The 18585-nt window shown below is 57.8% G+C and overlaps 2 protein-coding genes across 6 annotated transcripts; both read right to left on the bottom strand.

Annotated features, from left to right (window-relative positions):
- Window positions 1–1052: 1052 nt before the first annotated feature.
- On the bottom strand, window positions 1053–6560 carry LOC122466456 (zinc finger protein OZF-like). Its single transcript, XM_043550165.1, has 3 exons — window positions 6323–6560; window positions 3922–4126; window positions 1053–3721 (listed from the first exon to the last, which is right to left on the bottom strand). Exons 2-3 carry the CDS (start codon window positions 4091–4093, stop codon window positions 2232–2234), a joined length of 1662 nt encoding a protein of 553 aa, XP_043406100.1. The 5' UTR covers window positions 4094–4126; window positions 6323–6560; the 3' UTR covers window positions 1053–2231.
- Window positions 6561–11431: 4871 nt separating this feature from the next.
- Window positions 11432–17294, bottom strand: ZNF689 (zinc finger protein 689). Of its 5 annotated transcripts, none has more exons than XM_043550162.1 (6): window positions 16917–17294; window positions 15947–16098; window positions 15710–15801; window positions 15175–15301; window positions 14580–14678; window positions 11432–14283 (listed from the first exon to the last, which is right to left on the bottom strand). In XM_043550162.1, the coding sequence occupies exons 2-6, from the start codon at window positions 16065–16067 to the stop codon at window positions 13109–13111; spliced, it is 1614 nt and encodes a 537-aa protein (XP_043406097.1). In that variant the 5' UTR covers window positions 16068–16098; window positions 16917–17294; the 3' UTR covers window positions 11432–13108. The 5 variants fall into 5 exon arrangements, with proteins under 5 accessions (XP_043406097.1, XP_043406096.1, XP_037754621.2 ...); XM_043550161.1 differs by having other exon boundaries at window positions 11432–14280; window positions 14580–14729; XM_037898693.2 differs by having other exon boundaries at window positions 14580–14729.
- Between the last annotated feature and the right edge of the window lie 1291 nt (window positions 17295–18585).

The raw sequence follows: 18585 nt of genomic DNA on the forward strand, positions 1-18585 counted from the left end.
TCCCCAATCTCAAGGGATTAAACTCCCTTCCCAGATTAAAAAGGGGACTGTAATGGGAAGGATTTTTATTTTTAATTTCCTGATAGGAAAAAAAAAATCCAATCTGGCTTCCCCAGAAATTTTAACCTCCCCCCTCCCGAGAGTGTAATGGTTCCTTCCAGGGGTCAGAGAGTCTCCCAGCTGATGGGATGAACCATTTCACTGATGAGGGGGAGCAGGGGTAAAATGCCAAAGGTTCAAATTTGACCCGTTTCATTTTCATTTCTCCATCTCTGAAAAATTAGAGCCTTTTAATGTTTTTGTTCTTTTTAGTAAAAGGGGGATTTTTTTTTAATCAAAGTGCCAGTAGTGAGGATTTGCATCAGCACACTATCTTCCCCCACCCCTGTGAAAATGGAACATTCCAAAGTGTCAGTTAGGGCACTTGGCCAGTTCCCCTTCCCACTGACAATGGAACCTTCCAAAAGTGGCAGTTGGCCAGATACCCTTCTCAGTGAGAATGGAACCTTCCAAAGGGTCTGTTATGGCAGTTGGGCAGGCCCCTCCCCCTCGGGTTAGGCCACGCCCCTGACGTGTTTGACGGGGTCGGACCCCATCCACACTCGGCACTAAGTGGGGTTTATAAGACATGCCAGAAAGCCCCTACACACCTCAATCTAGACAAGGCCTTAGGGGCCAGTTATGGGGCCACTGGCCCATAGCAGAGGCCCCACCCAATAGCAGACGCTACTGGGCTGCCCTGGAGCACGGGACGGGGCATAGGACCCCACCCCTATGGAAAGCAGGGCGCGATCTCCCACGAGACACTGCAGCAGCCTTTCCAAACTGAAATATTCCCGTCTCCAGCTGAAGTTATTCAGTATTCATATTTCACGGGAGAAAGGAAACATTTTCCTCTCCCTAAAACCCCATATTTCAACTAGCTCCAGTTCCTACATTTTCATCAAATGTTTTTCTCCCATCGGTATGTCAGGCCTTTGCCTCATATAGGGCTTTGCACTTCAAAATTCACCAGTTTGAAGGAGTCGAACTAAAAACCACTCAGTTTTCCCTTCATAATAAAGGTTCCATTTATTAATAAACGATCGGATCTCTGTTTAGATCAGTAGCTCATTGATTGTTATACAGTCCTGACAGGCCAATAACCGTGGCTTATAACCATCTACAACTTGTGGTGCTCATGTCAGTAACATCCTTATAACGTGCACAGGTCATTCGTTAGCCCTTTGTAATATCAACCACGACCCTAATTTCTCCTCTTAGTTAAGTTTCTCTTCACAGTATCTAGAAACCAACTATTTCTTATAGTATTGGTGAGGCTATAAGGTCCAGTCCTCCAGCCAACCATAGAGTCAAAGACGAGAAGAGTGGCTAGACAAGACCTGAAGACGGCTCACCATGGAGTTGCGGTGTGACCTATGGAAGAACCCACCAATGGCATCTTTGTCTGTTCAAAGGGATCTCTTTCCTCTGAAGCCGAGGAAGGACGCTCTCACAGCCATTGAGCACATTAATATGGCACAACTGTAGAATGACCATTTTGGGTCATCAGCGGGGTTCGAACATTGGGTCTTCCAGTGATAAAAGCACAGTCCTTTACTTCACAAACTAAACAAGTTAACTCCATCCACCAGCAGCTGTAACAGGCTTGTATCCTATTTTGTGGACCAGCCATGAGAGGGGAACAAGAACACGCACAATCTCCATCTATACTGTTCAAGAAGAAATTCTCTAGAAGTCCGCATTCCCCACTAAAGAGGTTCATTAGACCCGAGACCTCGTTAATATAACGAGGCATTTTCGTGGATCTCATCCGACCACATGGCAAGTTAGCTACAGGCTAACCCTACAGGGGGTGACTTCCTGTGAGCAAGATACACAGGGGGTGTGTGATTTCCTGTGAGCAAGACCCACCCTACAGGGGTGCAACTTCTTGTCAGAGAGACCTGGATGTGGGGGTGACTTCCTGAAAATGATCCCACCTCAGGGGTGCAACTTCCTGTGGGCAAGACCCATGCTAGAGGGGGTGACTTCCTGTCAGTGATGCCCTACCGAATGGGACAACTTCCTGGGAGTGAGGCTCGCTAGATGGATCGACTTCCTATAAGCCAGACCGTGTCCTAGTGGGGCGACTTCCTGTGAGCAAGACCTGCCTAGCGGCACAGCTTCCTATGAGCCAGAGCTTCCCCAGAGGGAGCGACCTCCTGCAGGCCAGTCCCCCGCATCCCTCCCTAGTCCCGTCCCTTCTTGTGGGTCTTCTGGTGCTGGGTGAAGGCAGAGCTCTGGACGAAACACCGGCCGCACTGGCCACACTGGTAGGGCCGTTCGCCGGTGTGGATGCGCCGGTGAGCCGCCAGGTTGGAGTTCTGGCTGAATCCCCGGCCGCAGTCGGGGCAGCGGTAAGGCCGCTCGCCGGTGTGGGTGCGCCGGTGCTGGGCATAGGTGGAGCGCTGGGAGAAGCACCTCCCACACTGGGCACACTGGTACGGCCGCTCGCCAGTGTGAGTGCGCCGGTGGGCAGCCAGGTGAGCCTGGCGGATGAAGCTACGCCCGCAGTCCCCACACCGGAAGGGCTTTTCACCGGTATGGGTGGTCTGGTGGGTGATGAGGTTGGAGGTCTGGCTGAAGGTTTTGCCACACACTGGGCAGCGGTAACGCTTTTCGCCGGTGTGGACCCGCCGGTGCTTGACCAGGTAGGAGCCATCGTTGAAGCCTTTGCCGCACTCCTCGCACCGGAAGGGCCGCTCGCCGGTGTGGATGCGCTGGTGCTGGGCCAGCTTGGTGCTCTGCCCGAAGGCTTTGCCGCACTGCCCGCAGGTGTAGGGCCGATGCCCGGCATGGCCCTGCTGGTGCTCGGCCAGCGCCGCCCGCTCCAAGAAGCCCCGCCCGCAGTCGTAGCAGCGGTAGTGGCGTTCGCCGGTGTGGGTGCGCCGGTGGGCCGCCAGGTTGGAGTTCTGGCTGAAGCCGCGCCCGCAGTCTGGGCAGACGAACGGCTTCTCGCCCGTGTGGGTGCGCTGGTGGGTGCTCAGGTTGGAGCTCTGGCTGAAGCTCTTGCCGCAGTCCGGGCAGACGAAAGGTCTCTCGCCGCGGTGGATGCGCCGGTGCTGGGCCAGGGCTGAGCTCCAGGTGAAGCCTTTGCCGCACTCGGGACATTTGTAAGGCTTTTCGCCCGTGTGCGACACCTGGTGCTGGATGAGGTGGGAGCTCTGCCCAAAGCTTTTATCGCACACCGAGCACTTGTAAGGTTTCTCCGGGGCCGGTGCAGGGAGGCTGCCATGCTGGGCTGGCTTCTCCTGGCTCCTCCCTGGAGGGTCCCGCCGCGGCTGCATGTCCACCCCTTCCCACCCTCCAGAGAACGACCCCCGCAGATCCGCTTGGGGAACGTCCTCTTCGGCTCCTCCTGAGGGCATCCCATGCAGATCCACCTGGGGAACCTCTCCTGCAGAGCCTCTTGAGGGTATCCCACACAGGTTGATATGGGGAACATCTCCTTCGGATCCTCCAGGGAACATCTCACACAGATCCAGTTGGGGAACGTCTCTTTCAGACCCTCCAGAGACCGTCCGAAGCAGATCCGCTTGGGGAACGGTTTCTTCAGGTCCTCCAGACAGCACCTCACCCAGCTCTACTTGGGGGACGTCCGCTATCGATAAGAGCTGGTGCAGTTCAGCCTTCTCCAGATCTTTCTGCGCCGGATCCCATCCCAGGCTTTCACCATCACCTGCTGGAACAGAGAGAAGGAACCCAGACGGGCTTTCTGAACTGGGGCAGAGAAGCAAAGGGGGTACCCAAAATCCCTGTCCCTGACCAGTCCTGCCCCAAAATCCAATCTGAGCACTGAGGTCTGGTCTACAGACCTCCACCTATAGAAGACCGCCCCCTGCTGGGGAGACCCCCACCACCACAGCCCCAGTTTCTTACCCATTCCCTGCTGGAACTCCGGCTCCTCTTTCAGAGCCCAGCCCAGTGGGCATGCAGCCTCGGGGCAGGGGCTCAGAGCCAGCACCCCCTGCTGGGCTTCCCCGGTGGCAATGGGCTCTTCTCCCTCCACCTTGACGCTCACCGCCTCCCAGCGCTGCAGGGAGGGCTCCATGGCTCCGGGGGTCGTCCATAGGCCAACGCCGACCTGAGGACAACCCAAAAGCACCGTGAGCACAGAGCCAGAGTGAAGAGGGCTCAATCAAACAGGCGCTGCGGGGCTGAGTGTTTCTGGGGCGGGAGGCAGAGCCCGGGGACAAGCCCCCTGCCACCCCAGCCGTGGGCTCCACCTCCACCCTAGCTCTGCCCCACAGTGCAATCTCCACTATAGTCATTTACACCGAAGGGCGTCCGAGTGCAGCGTTTCTCAAATGCAGCCGCCTGCAGCCACCAGGAGCTTTTCTTGCAGCCACAGCCTCCAGGGTGGTGATTGGGGGGCGGGGGGAGGACAGCAGCAGCCCCTCCCCTGGGACCTCCAGTATGGATTGGGGCCCCCTCCTCTGGAGCCACAAATGCCGGAGGAGCAGACAGCTGGAGTGAGTTCCCCAGCTTCCTGGGGCAGTGGGGTTCAGGCTTCCAGCTTCAGTCTGGGGCTTCTGGCTCACCACCCCCGGTCCCCACTGCCCACCCCGGCCCCTCGCCTATCCAGCCCATCACCCACTGCCCATCCCGGCCCCTCGCCCATCCACCCCATCACCCCCGGTCCCCACTGCCCACCCCGGCCCCTCGCCCATCCACCCCATCACCCCCGGTCCCCACTGCCCACCCCGGCCCCTCGTCCATCCACCCCATCACCCCCGGTCCCCACTGCCCACCCCGGCCCCTCGCCTATCCAGCCCATCACCCACTGCCCATCCCAGCCCCTCGCCCAGCCACACCATCACCCCCGGTCCCCACTGCCCACCCCGGCCCCTCGCCCATCCACCCCATCACCCCCAGTCCCCACTGCCCACCCCGGCCCCTCGCCCATCCACCCCATCACCCCCGGTCCCCACTGCCCACCCCGGCCCCGCGCCCATCCACCCCATCACCCCCGGTCCCCACTGCCCACCCCGGCCCCTCGCCCATCCACCCCATCACCCCCGGTCCCCACTGCCCACCCTGGCCCCTCGCCCATCCAGCCCATCACCCACTGCCCATCCCGGCCCCTCACCCATCCACCCCATCACCCCCAGTCCCCACTGCCCACCCCGGCCCCTCGCCCATCCACCCCATCACCCCCGGTCCCCACTGCCCACCCCGGCCCCTCGCCCATCCACCCCATCACCCCCGGTCCCCACTGCCCACCCCGGCCCCTCGCCCAGCCACCCCATCACCCCCGGTCCCCACTGCCCACCCCGGCTCCTTGCCCATCCACCCCATCACCCCTGGCCTCCCTTCCAAGGCATAATTTGTCCCCCGGCTTGCCGGGGCTGAGAAAGTCTGCTGTGAAAGGTGATTATTTGTACGTTTTGTTAATATCCGTTTTCACTGCCTCCCAGCTCGCAAGTCTGGTGCTGTGCAAAGTGATATTAAGAAACACACAGCTCTCACGATTCACAGCCCCAGACTTACTAGCTAACAAATCTAAAAAAAAACTAAAAAAACCCCACCCCAATCCAAAAAGCAAAAGAAACAACAACCCAAAGACGACATGCAAAGCACCCGATTTGCGTTTCTATTCTGTTTAGATCAGGGGTCTCAAACTGGGGGTCGGGACACCTCAGGGGGTCGCAAGGTTATTACAGGGGGGGTAGCAAGCTGTCAGCCTCCACCCCAAACCCCACTTCGCCTCCAGCCTTTATAATGGTGTTAAATATATAAAAAAGTGTTTTTAATGTATAAGGGTGGGGGGTCGCACTCAGAGGCTTGCTGTGTGAAAGGGGTCCCCAGAACAAAAGTTTGAGAACCGCTGGCTTAGATCCAGTAAAGAAGAGAGACAACTGGACGTTATTTTTATTATTGAGTCTGCAAAAAAAAAAAAAAAAAAAAAAAAAACACCCACCCCACCCCTACCTAGCTCAATTGTAATGGTCTGGACGTGGCTACGGGCAGGTGTATTTGGTTCTCCGAAAGCGAATTCAGTATTTTAGGACAAATTGTCCTCGCCGGCCACCAAAACCAGAGGTGTGGGAACCCCTATCCTAGTGCATCCCCACCAGTTCACGCCCAGGAAAATCCCACGTTGCAGCCAGTGGGCTCAGATGCACAGTCCCCCCCGCTCCCCGTGCACCCCCAGAGCTGGGGGGACAGGACCCTGCACCACTCGCTTCCCCGTGCGCCCCCGGAGCGGGCTGGGCGGCGGGGGAGGGGGGACCCTGCTGGGCTCAGTTCCCTCCCTGGTTCCCAGGAGGCCCCGACTCACCAGCGCGGGGGAGCGGGGAGGGGGGAACGATTTTCCCCACTCCAGGGGAGCCCGATCCGGCCCCTGGGGCCCAGGGAGCCCGCCGCCGAGCCCAGGGGCGCGGGGGGGCGGGCTCGAGGAGCTGGGAACAGGAAGGTCCCTTTGCTCGCCTGTCCCCTCTTCCTTCCTGGCTGAGAAGCCCAGGAGGTGGAGCCGCCTCGTTGGAACGCGTTCGCTGCAGCAGGGGGCGAGCTCTGGGCTGCGGCTCGCCACATGGTGGCAGCAGTGGGATACGCCGGGCCATAAGAGGCCCTGGGTCCCATTCCCTGCCCACCCTGAGCCAGCCAGTCCCCAGCCCGGGGGCAGGATCGGACCCCGCGCCCCCTGGAGGGGAAAGGCCCTTTGTCCCATTCCCCACCCCTCTGAGCCAGCCCATCCTCTGCCCCCAGATATGCCTCTGAGCAGGGTCATGAGCAAAGTGATGTGGGGGAAATAGTCCCCAAGGTCTGGGGGCAGTGGAGACGGAATTTATTATTTTTTTTACTAGGTGTAATACTGTGGTAGCTAGAGACCCCAGCTGAGATCGGGCCCCCGCCGTGCCAGGTGCTGCACAGAACTCAGCTGAGAGCAGGGTCCTCCTGGTTGTGCCCGGTGCTGGCGGCTCGCGGGGGCCCCATTGTGCCAGAGGCTGCACAGACCCCACCCGTGATCCAGGCCATAGGCGCCAACTTCTGCTCCCGCTGGTGGGTGCTCGACCCCCTTCTGCCCCTTCCCCAAATTCCCCAAAGTCCCTGCCCCGTCCCTGCCCCTATTCCGAGTCCTTCCCCAAATCCCCACCCAGCCCGGCCTCTTCCCCGCCTCCTCCCCTAAGCGCGCCACATTCCCGCCCCTCCCGCTTCCTCGCAGCACGCCCCCAAACAGTGGGGAGCTTGGCTGTGGATTTTTCCCTATGGGTACTCCAGCCCCAGAGCACCCACAGAGTGCTCTGATCACGGCCCCTTTGTGCCAGGCGCTGCACAAACACACAGAGAGGGAGAGACAGGCCCCGTTTTTCAGATGGGTAAACTGAGGCCCAAAGGAAAGCAATGACTTACCAGAAGTCTCACAGGGTGTCTCTGGAAGAGCTGGGGCTAGAACCCAGGAGTTAGTCCCAGCCCCCACTTCTCTAACCCACTAGACCCCGCTCCTTTCCCACAGCGAAGGATAGAGCCCAGGAGTCCTGGCTCCCAGCCCAAACTTCTCGAACCCACTAGACCCCGCTCCTTTCCCACAGCGAGGGATAGAGCCCAGGAGTCCTGGCTCCCAGCCCAAACTTCTCGAACCCACTAGACCCCGCTCCTTTCCCACAGCGAGGGATAGAGCCCAGGAGTCCTGGCTCCCAGCCCAAACTTCTCGAACCCACTAGACCCCGCCCCTTTCCCACAGCGAGGGATAGAACCCAGGAGTCCTGGCTCCCAGCCCAAACTTCTCGAACCCACTAGACCCCGCTCCTTTCCCACAGCGAGGGATAGAACCCAGGAGTCCTGACTCCCAGCCCAAACTTCTCGAACCCACTAGACCCCGCCCCTTTCCCACACCGAGGGATAGAACCCAGGAGTCCTGGCTCCCAGCCCAAACTTCTCAAACCCACTAGACCCCGCTCCTTTCCCACAGTGAGGGATAGAACCCAGGAGTCCTGACTCCCAGCCCAAACTTCTCAAACCCACTAGACCCCGCTCCTTTCCCACAGTGAGGGATAGAACCCAGGAGTCCTGACTCCCAGCCCAAACTTCTCGAACCCACTAGACCCCGCTCCTTTCCCACAGCGAGGGATAGAACCCAGGAGTCCTGGCTCCCAGCCCAAACTTCTCGAACCCACTAGACCCCGCCCCTTTCCCACAGCGAGGGAGAGAGCCCAGGAGTCCTGGCTCCCAGCCCAAACTTCTCGAACCCACTCGACCCCGCTCCTCTCCCAGAGCTGGGGAGAGAACCCAGGAGTCCCAGCTCCCAACTGCATGCTTCCATGTCCCCCTTGGGGCGGAGGCATCCCCGATCATGGAATTACTAAGGCTATGTCTACACTACAGACCTTACAGTGGCACAACGGCACCAATGCAGCTGCATCGCTGTAGGATCGCTCACGTAGCCGCTCCATGCCGACGGGAGAGAGCTCTCCTGCCAACACGGCGCTGTGCACGCTACTACCGGTGCCGGCGAAATGTATGTCTCTCGGGGGTTGTTTTTTCCACGCTCCTGAGCGGCATAAGTGGTCACGTAGACATGGCCCAATTGGCTTTCGAAGAAGTTCCACGTTCCCCACCGAAGCTGGACGGTGCCTCTGCAGACAACACCTCTGAGGCTGTTACTAGAGAGGAGGCTGGTAGCCACCCCACCATTGAACTGGCCGCACCCTTTCTGGGATGAAAGAGTCTGGCGGCCTGTATTTGTAAAGCTCCCACACTTCCATTCTTCCCATCGGGGGCCTGGGCGGTGGAAGAGCCCTGGAGTCAAGGAGGTGCCTTTTGATGGTCCCAAGGCATTTTCTTTCAGATTCGGCCAAGTTCAGCGCGGAACTGGCAACTCAAGACAGACAACAGGCGACTAGGGAAAGAGATTTATTGTGTAGACAGAGATGCCAACAGACGTACCTGGCAGCTCGACGATTTTCGGTGCTGGGTTGCTTCTCAGTTGGAACTGGAAAGGGTAACCAGAGACCAGCGTAGGGAGCCCACTGGAGTGGTGGCAAAGGGGTGGAGAAACATAGAATCCAGCCTGGCCTGATTTCAGAAGTTCCTTGGTCAGGATAATTCATAACTCTACAGTAAATTCCTCTCCCTTTGGTCCCATCTCCACAGAATCTGACTCCAGTGATCTAGATCTCCAGCTGGTGTCAACGGGCATAGATCTGTTTAATTCATTTCCACCAGCAGGGGATCTGGCCCCATTGACTCCGATGAAACCATGTCTAATTGACACCAGATGGGGATCTGGCCCCATTGACTCCGATGAAGCCATGTCTAACTGACATCAGCTGGAGATCTGGTCCATTGAAGCTACGGCCGAGTGACACCAGCTGAGGATCTGGCCCCGTTGACCCTGATGGAGCAATGTCCAATTGACACCAGCTGGACATCTGGTCCATTGACCCCAGTGGAGCTATGGCCGAGTGACACCAGCTGAGGATCTGGCCCCATTGACCCTGATGGAGATACATCCAATTGACTCCAGTTGGGGATCTGACCCATTTATGTCTCTCTCACACAGACACACAGAGGGGAAAAATCCTCCCTCCAATGCCTCAACATCCCTCAGAACCTTTCCCCTTCTCCTCCAGCTCCCACGCCGCATTATAATGATACTTCACCTTTAGCTAGCACTTTCCATCGGTAGAGCTTAACGCAGTCTACAAAAGTAGCCCCATTTTTACCAACGGAGGTACTGAGGCCTGGAGAGGGGCAGGAACAGAACTGAGGCATCCTGAGGCCCAGCGCTCTATCCATTTGGCCACCCTGCCTCGTAGCTGGTGTGCATTGGCCACAGAGCTGCTGGTGGTGACGGAGCAGGCCCAGCCCCACTGGAAGGGAATTTGGATTGCCCAACTCCACCATCCCCATCAACAATCAAAAGCCCCAAGAAATTCCCCCAGATCCCCAAAGGAGGTTTTGATGAACTAGATCCTTTCCCATCTCGGGATTTCCCCATCCCAATCCTTGGTGGAATTAGTGTAATTGATTATCTGTGTCCTAGTGCCCAGGTATGGCTCAGGACCCCAATGTGCCAGGTGCTGTACAAACACAGAACCAAAAAAAGTCTCTTCCCAAAAAGGATCTGAGCCAATGATAAGATGTCCACAGTCCATCTCCTGGGGGTACTTCCACCAGGTGTTGTGGGTATCAAAGGTAGCCATTTGCCTCCAGTTCAGCTGTAACCCACAGGTCCATACGTGGCCCATACTCACGTCACGTATGAGGCTGTTACAACACCTCTTACAGACGCCGGGTCTTCAGTTTTGGCTGGAGAAGTTCATTCTCCAAGTCGATGGGACTGCCCGAGATGGTGGACAACTTTGTTCAGCTCTGAAATGACGCTGCTCTCAGAAGTTGAGGACCGTTGCTTTCAATCCCAAACCGACCGGTTTGCAAACAATGTCTGGCAAAAGATTGGGGCACATCCGATTTGGGGCGTCTGTCCTCGTTTTTTATTGCAAAATGTCAATGTCGTTTTCATTCAAAAGAATGTTTTGTGAATTGGGGGGCAGGAAGTTCCAATTTAGGGCATCTGTCCTCGTTTTTTATTGCAAAATGTCAATGTTGTTTTCATTCAAAAGAATGTTTTGTGAATTGGGGGGCAGGAAGTTCTGATTTGGGGGAGTTTTTCCTCAATTCCCCCCCCCCCAATCTCAACACTATTTTCATTCTCAGACCAACAATTCCTCTCTCTTTCTCTTTTAACGGTATTGTAAAACTGGTTTTGTTGTTAGAAAAAATGCAATTTGCGTGTTTTTCTATTTCTGGTTTTTTTGCCACCGACTGCAACAAATGAATGACGTCCCGGAATATTTCCCCCTCCCGAGATTTTCATTTCATTCAAAAATTCAACATTGTTCTCCTTCCAAAACCATTTCATTTTCTTTAAAATTTTTCCCAAACCTTTTCACTTTGTTTGATTGTTTTTAATAATTTGGGGTTTTCCTCGTTGTCTCATTCCAGAATTTCAAAGTTCTTCTAATTCCAACATGGCATAATGTTTTGTGTCTTTAAAATATTTTACTAAACTTTTGGCAGGAAAAAAATTTGATTTGAGGGGAATGTTCCTTTTTTTTTTTTTTTTACTCCAAAACGTCATCATTTTCCTTTCCGAAGCAAAAACTTTTTGGATTATTTATGAGCAATTTTTTTAAATGTTGGGGTATTTTTCCTCATCTTTTCCCTAGGCAGACACATGCAAGCGGCTCTCGCCCGCAAGCACCGCCTCCACCTGCTCCCATTGGCCAGTTCCCGGCCAATGGGAGTGCAGAGCTGGTGCTTGGGGCGTGGGCAGCGCACGGAGCTCCATGGCCCCCCCACCTAGGATGCGGACCTGCTGCTGGCCACTTCTGGGGTGCAGCGACAGAATAGGTAGGGACTAGCCTGCCTTAGCTGAGCAGCATCGCCAACGGGACTTTTAATCGACTTTTAATGGTCGGCAGTGCTGACCAGAGCCGCCGCAACCCAGTGCGTTACGTTCCGCGACCCAGTACTGGGTCGTGACCCGCACTTTGAAAACCACTGATCTAATGAACTCTATCTAAGATGCTACACTGGAATTGAAGTCTGTATCTAGAGTTTTGTGAAAAGTTTTGACTGAAACTTTTTTGGTGAAAACTGAAGATTTGCATCCGTTTCACCAGCTTCTTTCAGGAGGGGAAAAAAACCCTAAAAAAAATTCCAAAAACCCCAAAATGTTTAGATTTAATTCAAAATGACTTTTCAATTCTAAATTTTCTTGCCTTTTTTTTTTTTTTAGAGTAAAAAACACATTAAATAATGCCCCAAATGTTTCATTTTGGGTCAAACAAAACATGTTGTTTGACCCGAAATGATTTTCTTTTCCGGCATTTTGATTCACTGGAAATTTGGGGAAAAAACTAATTTTGTGGTCACTGGAAAAGGATTTTTTAAAATTTTTTGGAATTGGCATGGAAACGAAAAAAAATCCATCCTTCCCCCAAATGTAGACTAGTGTCTAGACTGTGTCTAGACTCTAGAATAACACATTCAGCTTGATTTTAAACAAGCTGAGAAACAACATAGACTTTAACGCGATCGGTTTAATACATGCTAACATATAATTGATTTATCTTGACTGGGGTCCATCAATTCACGAAGGCCATGAAGGGACCGCTGGGATCATTTAGCCTCGCCTCCTCTGTAACACAGGCCAGAGAACATCCCCCAAATAACTTCTAGGGCAGAGCTTTTAGAAAAAAACCAACTATGATTTAAACATGGCCAACGATGGAGAATCCACCACGACCCCCGGTAAGTAATTCCTCTCCCCCTTCAACATTTACACCTTATTTCCAGTCTGAATTTGTCAAGCTTCAACTTCCAGCCATCGGATCCGGTTAGATCTTTGCCAGACGAGCCCTTTATCAAGTCTGTGTTCCCCATGTCAGTGCTTCAGTGTTCGAGAAGGTGCTAATTAGCTGGGACTTAAGACCCCATCCTTAAACCAGAATCAAGCGGTCTCTGTAACGTTTTCCAGGGTCCGGGACAGGGCCTGGGTGGGAGGGGCAGAGCAACAGCAGGAGGTGGAGCCTGGGAGGGAAGGGATAGCGTAGGGGTGGGGCTAGGGAGGTATGGGGCGGAGCAGTGGGCGTGGTTAGGGGGAATTGGAAGGAGGGGCCTGTCAGGAGGCAGGACTAAGAGGGAGGGGCAGAACAGTGGGTGTGTCAGTGGGCGGGGACTAGTAAAGAGGGGCTATTGGGGCAGAGTCTGGGAGGGAAGGGGCAGAGCAGGGGGCCTGTTGGGACCAGAGTCTAGGAGGAGGATGTCAGGTGCGGGACCTGGGAGGGAGGTGGCATCAGGGGGTGGGGCCTGAGAGGGAGGGGGCATCAAAGGGGGTGGGTCCTAGGCAGGGGGTGCATTTCAGAGCATTTTAGGGGGCAAAGCCTGGGTAGGAGTGGCATGTTTTAGGGCAGGGCCAAGGTGGGTGGGGCGTCTGAGGGGGTGGGGCCTGAGAAGGAGGGGGCGTGGCCAGCAGCAGCTCTGAAGCTGTTCTAACTTATGCCAGGGTGTGCAGCGCAGGTACCCCCAAGCCAGGGCTGGCGAGCGGGGAGCAGCGGGCTCACGGGGGGAGCTGAACCCGGCCCCGGTCGCCGGGGCCCTCCTCCTGGCCCTGGGGCGACCCGGCGGGGGCGGCGTGCAGCCGGCGGTGGGACACCAGGTGGGCGTTCTGGATGAAGCCCCGCGGGCACTGCCCGCATTGGAACGGCTTCTCCCCGGAGTGCACCAGCCGGTGCTGCGCCAGGTGGGAGCTGCGGGCGAAGGCGCGGCCGCACTCGGGGCAGACGTGGGGCTTCTCCCCGGAGTGGACCTGCCGGTGCTGGTTGAGGGTGGAGCTCCAGCTGAAGGCCTTGCCGCACTCCCTGCACCGGTACGGCTTGGCGCCCGTGTGGACCCGCTGGTGCTGCTTGAGGGCCGTGGTCCAGCTGAAGGCCTTGCCGCAGTCCCTGCAGGGGTAGGGCCGCTCGCCGGTGTGGACGCGCTGGTGCTTGAAGAGGGTGGAGGTGTGGTTGAAGCCCCGGCCGCACTCCTTGCACCGGTAGGGCCGCTCCCCGGTGTGGACGCGCCGGTGGTTGGCCAGGTGGGAGCTCTCGGCGAAGCTCTTCCCGCACGCCTCGCACACGTAGGGCCGCTCGCCGGTGTGGGTGCGCTGGTGCTTCTTCAGGGTGGAGCTGAGGCTGAAGGCCTTGCCGCATTGGTGGCAGCGGTAGGGCCGTTCGCCGGTGTGGATGCGCCGGTGCTGGGCCAGGGTGGAGCTCTCGGTGAAGCTCTTCCCGCACTGGGGGCAGGGGTAGGGGCGCTCGCCCGTGTGGGTGCGGAGGTGCTGGGTCAGGGCCGAGCTCTGGGTGAAGCTTTTCCCGCACTGGGTGCACTTGTAGGGCCTCTCGCCCGTGTGGGTGCGAAGGTGCTTCACCAGGTCCGAGTTCTGCAGGAAGCCCTTCCCGCACTCGCCGCAGATGGTGGGCCGCTCCCCGCGCCGGGGGCCCCTGGGCGGGCCCAGGCGGCCCCCCGCTCCCGCCCCTGGACGGGCCCTTCTGGGTTGCTGGGTGGAGGACAGCCTGCATGGATCTCCTCTCAAGGGACGCTGGGATATGTCCTCTTTGGATCGCCCTGAAAACTGCCCGCACAGATCAGCTCCTAGAGGACTCTGGGATACGTCCTCTTGCGAGCTCCACGGGAATGTCCCGCGCAGATCCACTCTCTGCTGGGGATTCTCACTCGCCGTCCTGGCACCTGCTGGGGGGAGAGAGAGACTCCAGCCAGGGCTCGTTCCCTGAGCCGCGGGCAGCAAAGGGGTTGGTGACTAAATAGAAAACCCAATGGGCAGGAACCGAGCCCCCGAACCTCCCCGCCGAGGGGAGCAGAGGGGCTGGTTCTGCCCCAGTGACCCAGCTGAGCCCTCAAAGGCTGCGGGAGGGACGGGCTTCTGCCACGGGGCTCGGGCACCCGCTGGGGGTGACACTCAGCGAGACCGGGCAAACCTTCCCCTTCACTCCCGGACGGTCGCCGAGCTGGTGTCATTCACTCCTCACCTGGGATCTCCCTCCCCTCAAAGCCCTGGAGATCCGGGACGCATGGCTCTTCCCCTCGCTCCATCCGGGAGATCACGGCCGGTTTGGGGACCGGGAATCCTGCCAGCGGCGGGATAAGATCAAGTGAGACTCCAGACCAGACCGGAGCGACTAGGAAAGCAGAGAGCGGAATTCAGCTCCCGGAGGGGGCCGAGTTGGCTCGGCTGGGGCATGTGTTAATGGACAGAGATCGGCCTAGGGTCTTAGAAAGAGAGAGAGAGAGAGAGAAAGAGAGAGAGAGAGAAAGAGAGGTATGGGATAGATGGATAGATAGATAGATATGGGGGTAGAGAGATAGACAGATCGATCATTCCATTGGTGAAATACTTAGAATAGAGTAAAACGATAGAGTGATGGGGGTTGTCTGGAAGCCAGAACTCCTGGGTTCTCTCCCCAGCTCTGGGAGGGGAGTGGGGTCTAGTGGGTCAGAGCAGGGGGGGCTGGGAACCAGGACTCCCGAGTTCTATCCCCAGCTCTGGGTGGGAGTGGGGTCTAGTGGTTAGAGCCGGGGACTGTCTTGCCCAGCTCCTGTCCCCGCGGGGAAGGGGACCCTCACCCAGGAAGCTGAGGTTGGTGTAGTTCTCCAGCATGACATCCCTGTAGAGCCGCCTCTGCCCTTCGTCCAGGAGACGCCACTCCTCCTCGGTGAAATACACGGCCACCTCTTCGAACGTTACTGGCGCCTGGAACCGCAAGGGACCCGACTGGGCGCCGCGGCCACACCCCTGCTCTCTGAGGGGTGGAGCTGGCCAGCGCCCAGCTGCCTTCTGGGAATATCTGGGCAGACACCCTCATGCTGCACCGGTGCATTGTGGGAATATCCCAGCAGCGGCCCCTGGGCTGCCCAGGCCCACGTGCCCCAGTGCATTGTGGGAATATCCCAGCAGCCTCACTTCCTAGCAACACTCATAGCAACAGACCCATACATCCATCGAGCCTGGTATCTCGCCCCAGTTCAGACCCAGGGGCCCAGCTCGCCCGGTATCTCGCCTGCTCACTCCTGCCCCACCCCAGACGTACACTGGGGTCACTGAGACCAGAATCTAGGCCAGTCTCCTCTTCCCAGGAACCCGGCCAGCCCCACGACCCACCTGGACGCCAGGCTCCCAGGGCGGGTCAGCCGGGCCCCGCTGCGGCTCACGCCTCTCCGAGCTAGGCAGAGACACCTGGGGGCGTGTGAGATCTGAGAGAGAAGAGCGAGTCATTTAGGAGACCCCAGGGGAACCAACCCTCCCTTTCAGTCCTGGGGTCCCCCCAGAGCCCCTCCGCCTCAAGGAGAGTGACCCCTGCTGGGGAGACACCCCCCCCCCCCAAACACTGAGCCCTACCTTGTAACATGTGGGGCTCCTGGTCCTGGGCTTCTGGCCATTGGCTTGGCCCTGCCTCCTCTTGGGGTGCAGGATTGGGGTGCAGCCTCCTTGCCTCCCACAGTCCTCGGGGGGAGTCCATCTTCACTGCTGTCCGTCCCACTAACTGTCACCTGCAACCCACCCAAAATATGGGGATGGGTGTGTGTGGGGGGAACCCTGCGGTCTTCAGCTGCACAGATGCCCCCTCTCACTGTGCGCCCCCAGAGCTGGTGGAACTGGGGGGACCCTACACAGACTCTCTCCTCCCATGCACCCCCCAGGGCTATCTGGGTTGGGGGGACTCGGCACACACCCCTCCCCCCATGCAACCCCAGAGCTATCTGGGTTGGGGGGATCCCATACACACCCCTCACCCCATGCACCCCCAGAACTAGCTGGGTTGGGGGGACCCTGCACAGACCCCCCTCCTCTCATGCACCACCAGAGCTGGCTGGGTTGGGGGGACTCTGCACACATCTCTCCCCCGTGCACTCTGAGAGCTGACTGGGTTGGGGGGACCCTGCACAGACCCCCCTCCTCTCATGCACCCCCAGAGCTGACTGAGTTGGGGGAACGCTGCACACACACCCCTCCTCTCATGCACCCTCAGAGCTGCCTGGGTCGGGGGGACCCTGCACATCCCCCTCCCCCCCACGCACCCCCAGAGCTGATGGCACAGGGGTGATCCTGCTGGGCTCAGCTCCCTCCCCAGATGTCCCGGACTCAGCAGCACCAGGGATTGGGGGTTCGATCCTCCTTGGTGGGGCCCCGATCCAGAGGGGCAGAGCTCAGGGGGTGCTGGGGAACGCGGGGTCCTCTCCGACCTCCCCCCATCCCATCCCATCCCACCTCCCTCTGCTTCATCTGCACCATGCAATTGACGAGCAAATCAATGCACACATCCCCCAGCGGTGCAGGGTGTAGAGGTGCCCTGTCTGCACCCACATACCTGCTTGCCGGGGCTAGGGGAGACTGGGGATCGGCCCCCCCCCCCAGCTGCCTGGACTGTGGGGGGAGTGGAAGGAAGCGGAAGGTCCCTTTGTTATTTCGTTCCCCCCAGAGAAGACCCGCCTGGTCCTGTCTAGGCTTCTAGTGATCGGTCGTATTAACCCTTCACTCGGCTGTGGAGAGAAGGAGCGCTCTCCCCGGGCAGCCAGGGCCGGCCTCGAGGCCCCAGTGCGGCGCTAGGGGGCGCTGTGCTGCTGCGAGCGGGGGATCAGCAGGGGGCGCTCTCCCCGGACAGCCAGGGCCGGCCCCGATGCCCCAGTGCGGCGCTAGGGGGCGCTGTGCTGCAGGGAGCGGGGGCTCAGCAGGGGGCGCTCTCCCCGGGCAGCCACGGCCGGCCCCGATGCCCCAGTGCGGCGCTAGGGGGCGCTGTGCTGCAGGGAGCGGGGGCTCAGCAGGGGGCGCTCTCCCCGGGCAGCCACGGCCGGCCCCGATGCCCCAGTGCGGCGCTAGGGGGCACTGTGCTGCAGGGAGCGGGGGATCAGCAGGGGGCGCTCTCCCCGGGCAGCCAGGGCCGGCCCCGATGCCCCAGTGCGGCGCTAGGGGGCGCTGTGCTGCAGGGAGCGGGGCAGGGCTCAGTAGGGGGCACTGTCCCTTCCCAGTCCAGGAGGACCTCCATGCTGCAAATGAGTAGAATTTTCCTTCTAGAATGAAGGACTTGTTTGAAGCACCTGCTGCGAGATCAGACCCACACTTATCCCTGCCTTCGGTTTTAATTCCAGGAATACCCTGGTCGCCTTGAGTTTCAGCATTAATTGAATTGTTATTTTTGGTTAGCGTGCCAGGAAGGCCAGGTTACGACCTGGAGTTAATCATGGGGTAGATTCGGCTCGCTCCAGGTTTACACCAGGGTCACTGAGCTCACAATCTGGCCCTGAAAATGGAGTCGCTCCGGACTGGATCAGAATGAAGTTTTTCTGTTGCTTTTGAAAGCCACATGCTGCAGGGAAGAATTAGCAGGGTCAGCGGATATTGCAAAGTGGTGAAATACTTTTGTCGCATCAGCACTCTGCTTGGGAGGGACACTTCAGGTCAGGGTTATAGCTATATTTGCACAATTTAGTCCCAGGAGCAGACCCTGAGCCGCATGCAACCATTTTATCAGGAATCTTCCATTGTTCCCCTCCCCTGCATAATGCCTCGAGCTTCTGGAGTCACGTGAAAAACTCTGCTTGCCTTTAAAAGCATCAAATAATTATTGGTTACTCCGTGTTGCTGGAGAAAAGCCTGAAGACATCACCCCCATTGGCATTCAACCAAGAAGGCCACTAATAAGCACGGGAGATGTTATCTGATTTATGAAATCTCGTGATTTGCCACACTGAGCTGGCGAATTTTGGAGGCTTCGTTCATGATTTCTGAGTGCCTGGGGCTGGTAACGCCGCAGAAAATGCAGAGTGATGTTAGTCCCTGGCTAGTCCCGCTGTCGTGAATGAGGGTGACGGAATTTTGTCTTGGTGCCAACACCAGGCGGAGGTGGAATCTAGTGGGTTAGAGCTGGGGGGGTGGGATCCAGGATTCCTGAGTTCTGTTCTCAGCTCTGGGAGGGGAGTAGGGTAAAGATGGGTGTCAGGGGCTGGGAGCGAATGCTCTTTGAGATGAATGGGGGCTGG

The sequence above is a fragment of the Chelonia mydas genome, chromosome 6, assembly GCF_015237465.2.
Source record: "Chelonia mydas isolate rCheMyd1 chromosome 6, rCheMyd1.pri.v2, whole genome shotgun sequence".
NCBI lineage: Eukaryota > Metazoa > Chordata > Testudines > Cheloniidae > Chelonia > Chelonia mydas.

What these genes read in the sequence shown, in the direction of transcription:
- LOC122466456 (XM_043550165.1), bottom strand. Translation starts at nt 4,093, where the DNA reads ATGGAGCCCTCCCTGCAGCGCTGGGAGGCGGTGAGCGTCAAGGTGGAG. An exon ending in GGAGTTCCAGCAGGGAATGG is followed by an intron (nt 3,722 to 3,921) that starts GTAAGAAACTGG and finishes CTGTTCCAGCAG; the next exon opens with GTGATGGTGAAAGCCTGGGA.
- ZNF689 (XM_037898693.2), bottom strand. Translation starts at nt 16,067, where the DNA reads ATGGACTCCCCCCGAGGACTGTGGGAGGCAAGGAGGCTGCACCCCAAT. An exon ending in GGAGCCCCACATGTTACAAG is followed by an intron (nt 15,802 to 15,946) that starts GTAGGGCTCAGT and finishes CTTCTCTCTCAG; the next exon opens with ATCTCACACGCCCCCAGGTG. An exon ending in CCTGGGAGCCTGGCGTCCAG is followed by an intron (nt 15,302 to 15,709) that starts GTGGGTCGTGGG and finishes TTGCGGTTCCAG; the next exon opens with GCGCCAGTAACGTTCGAAGA.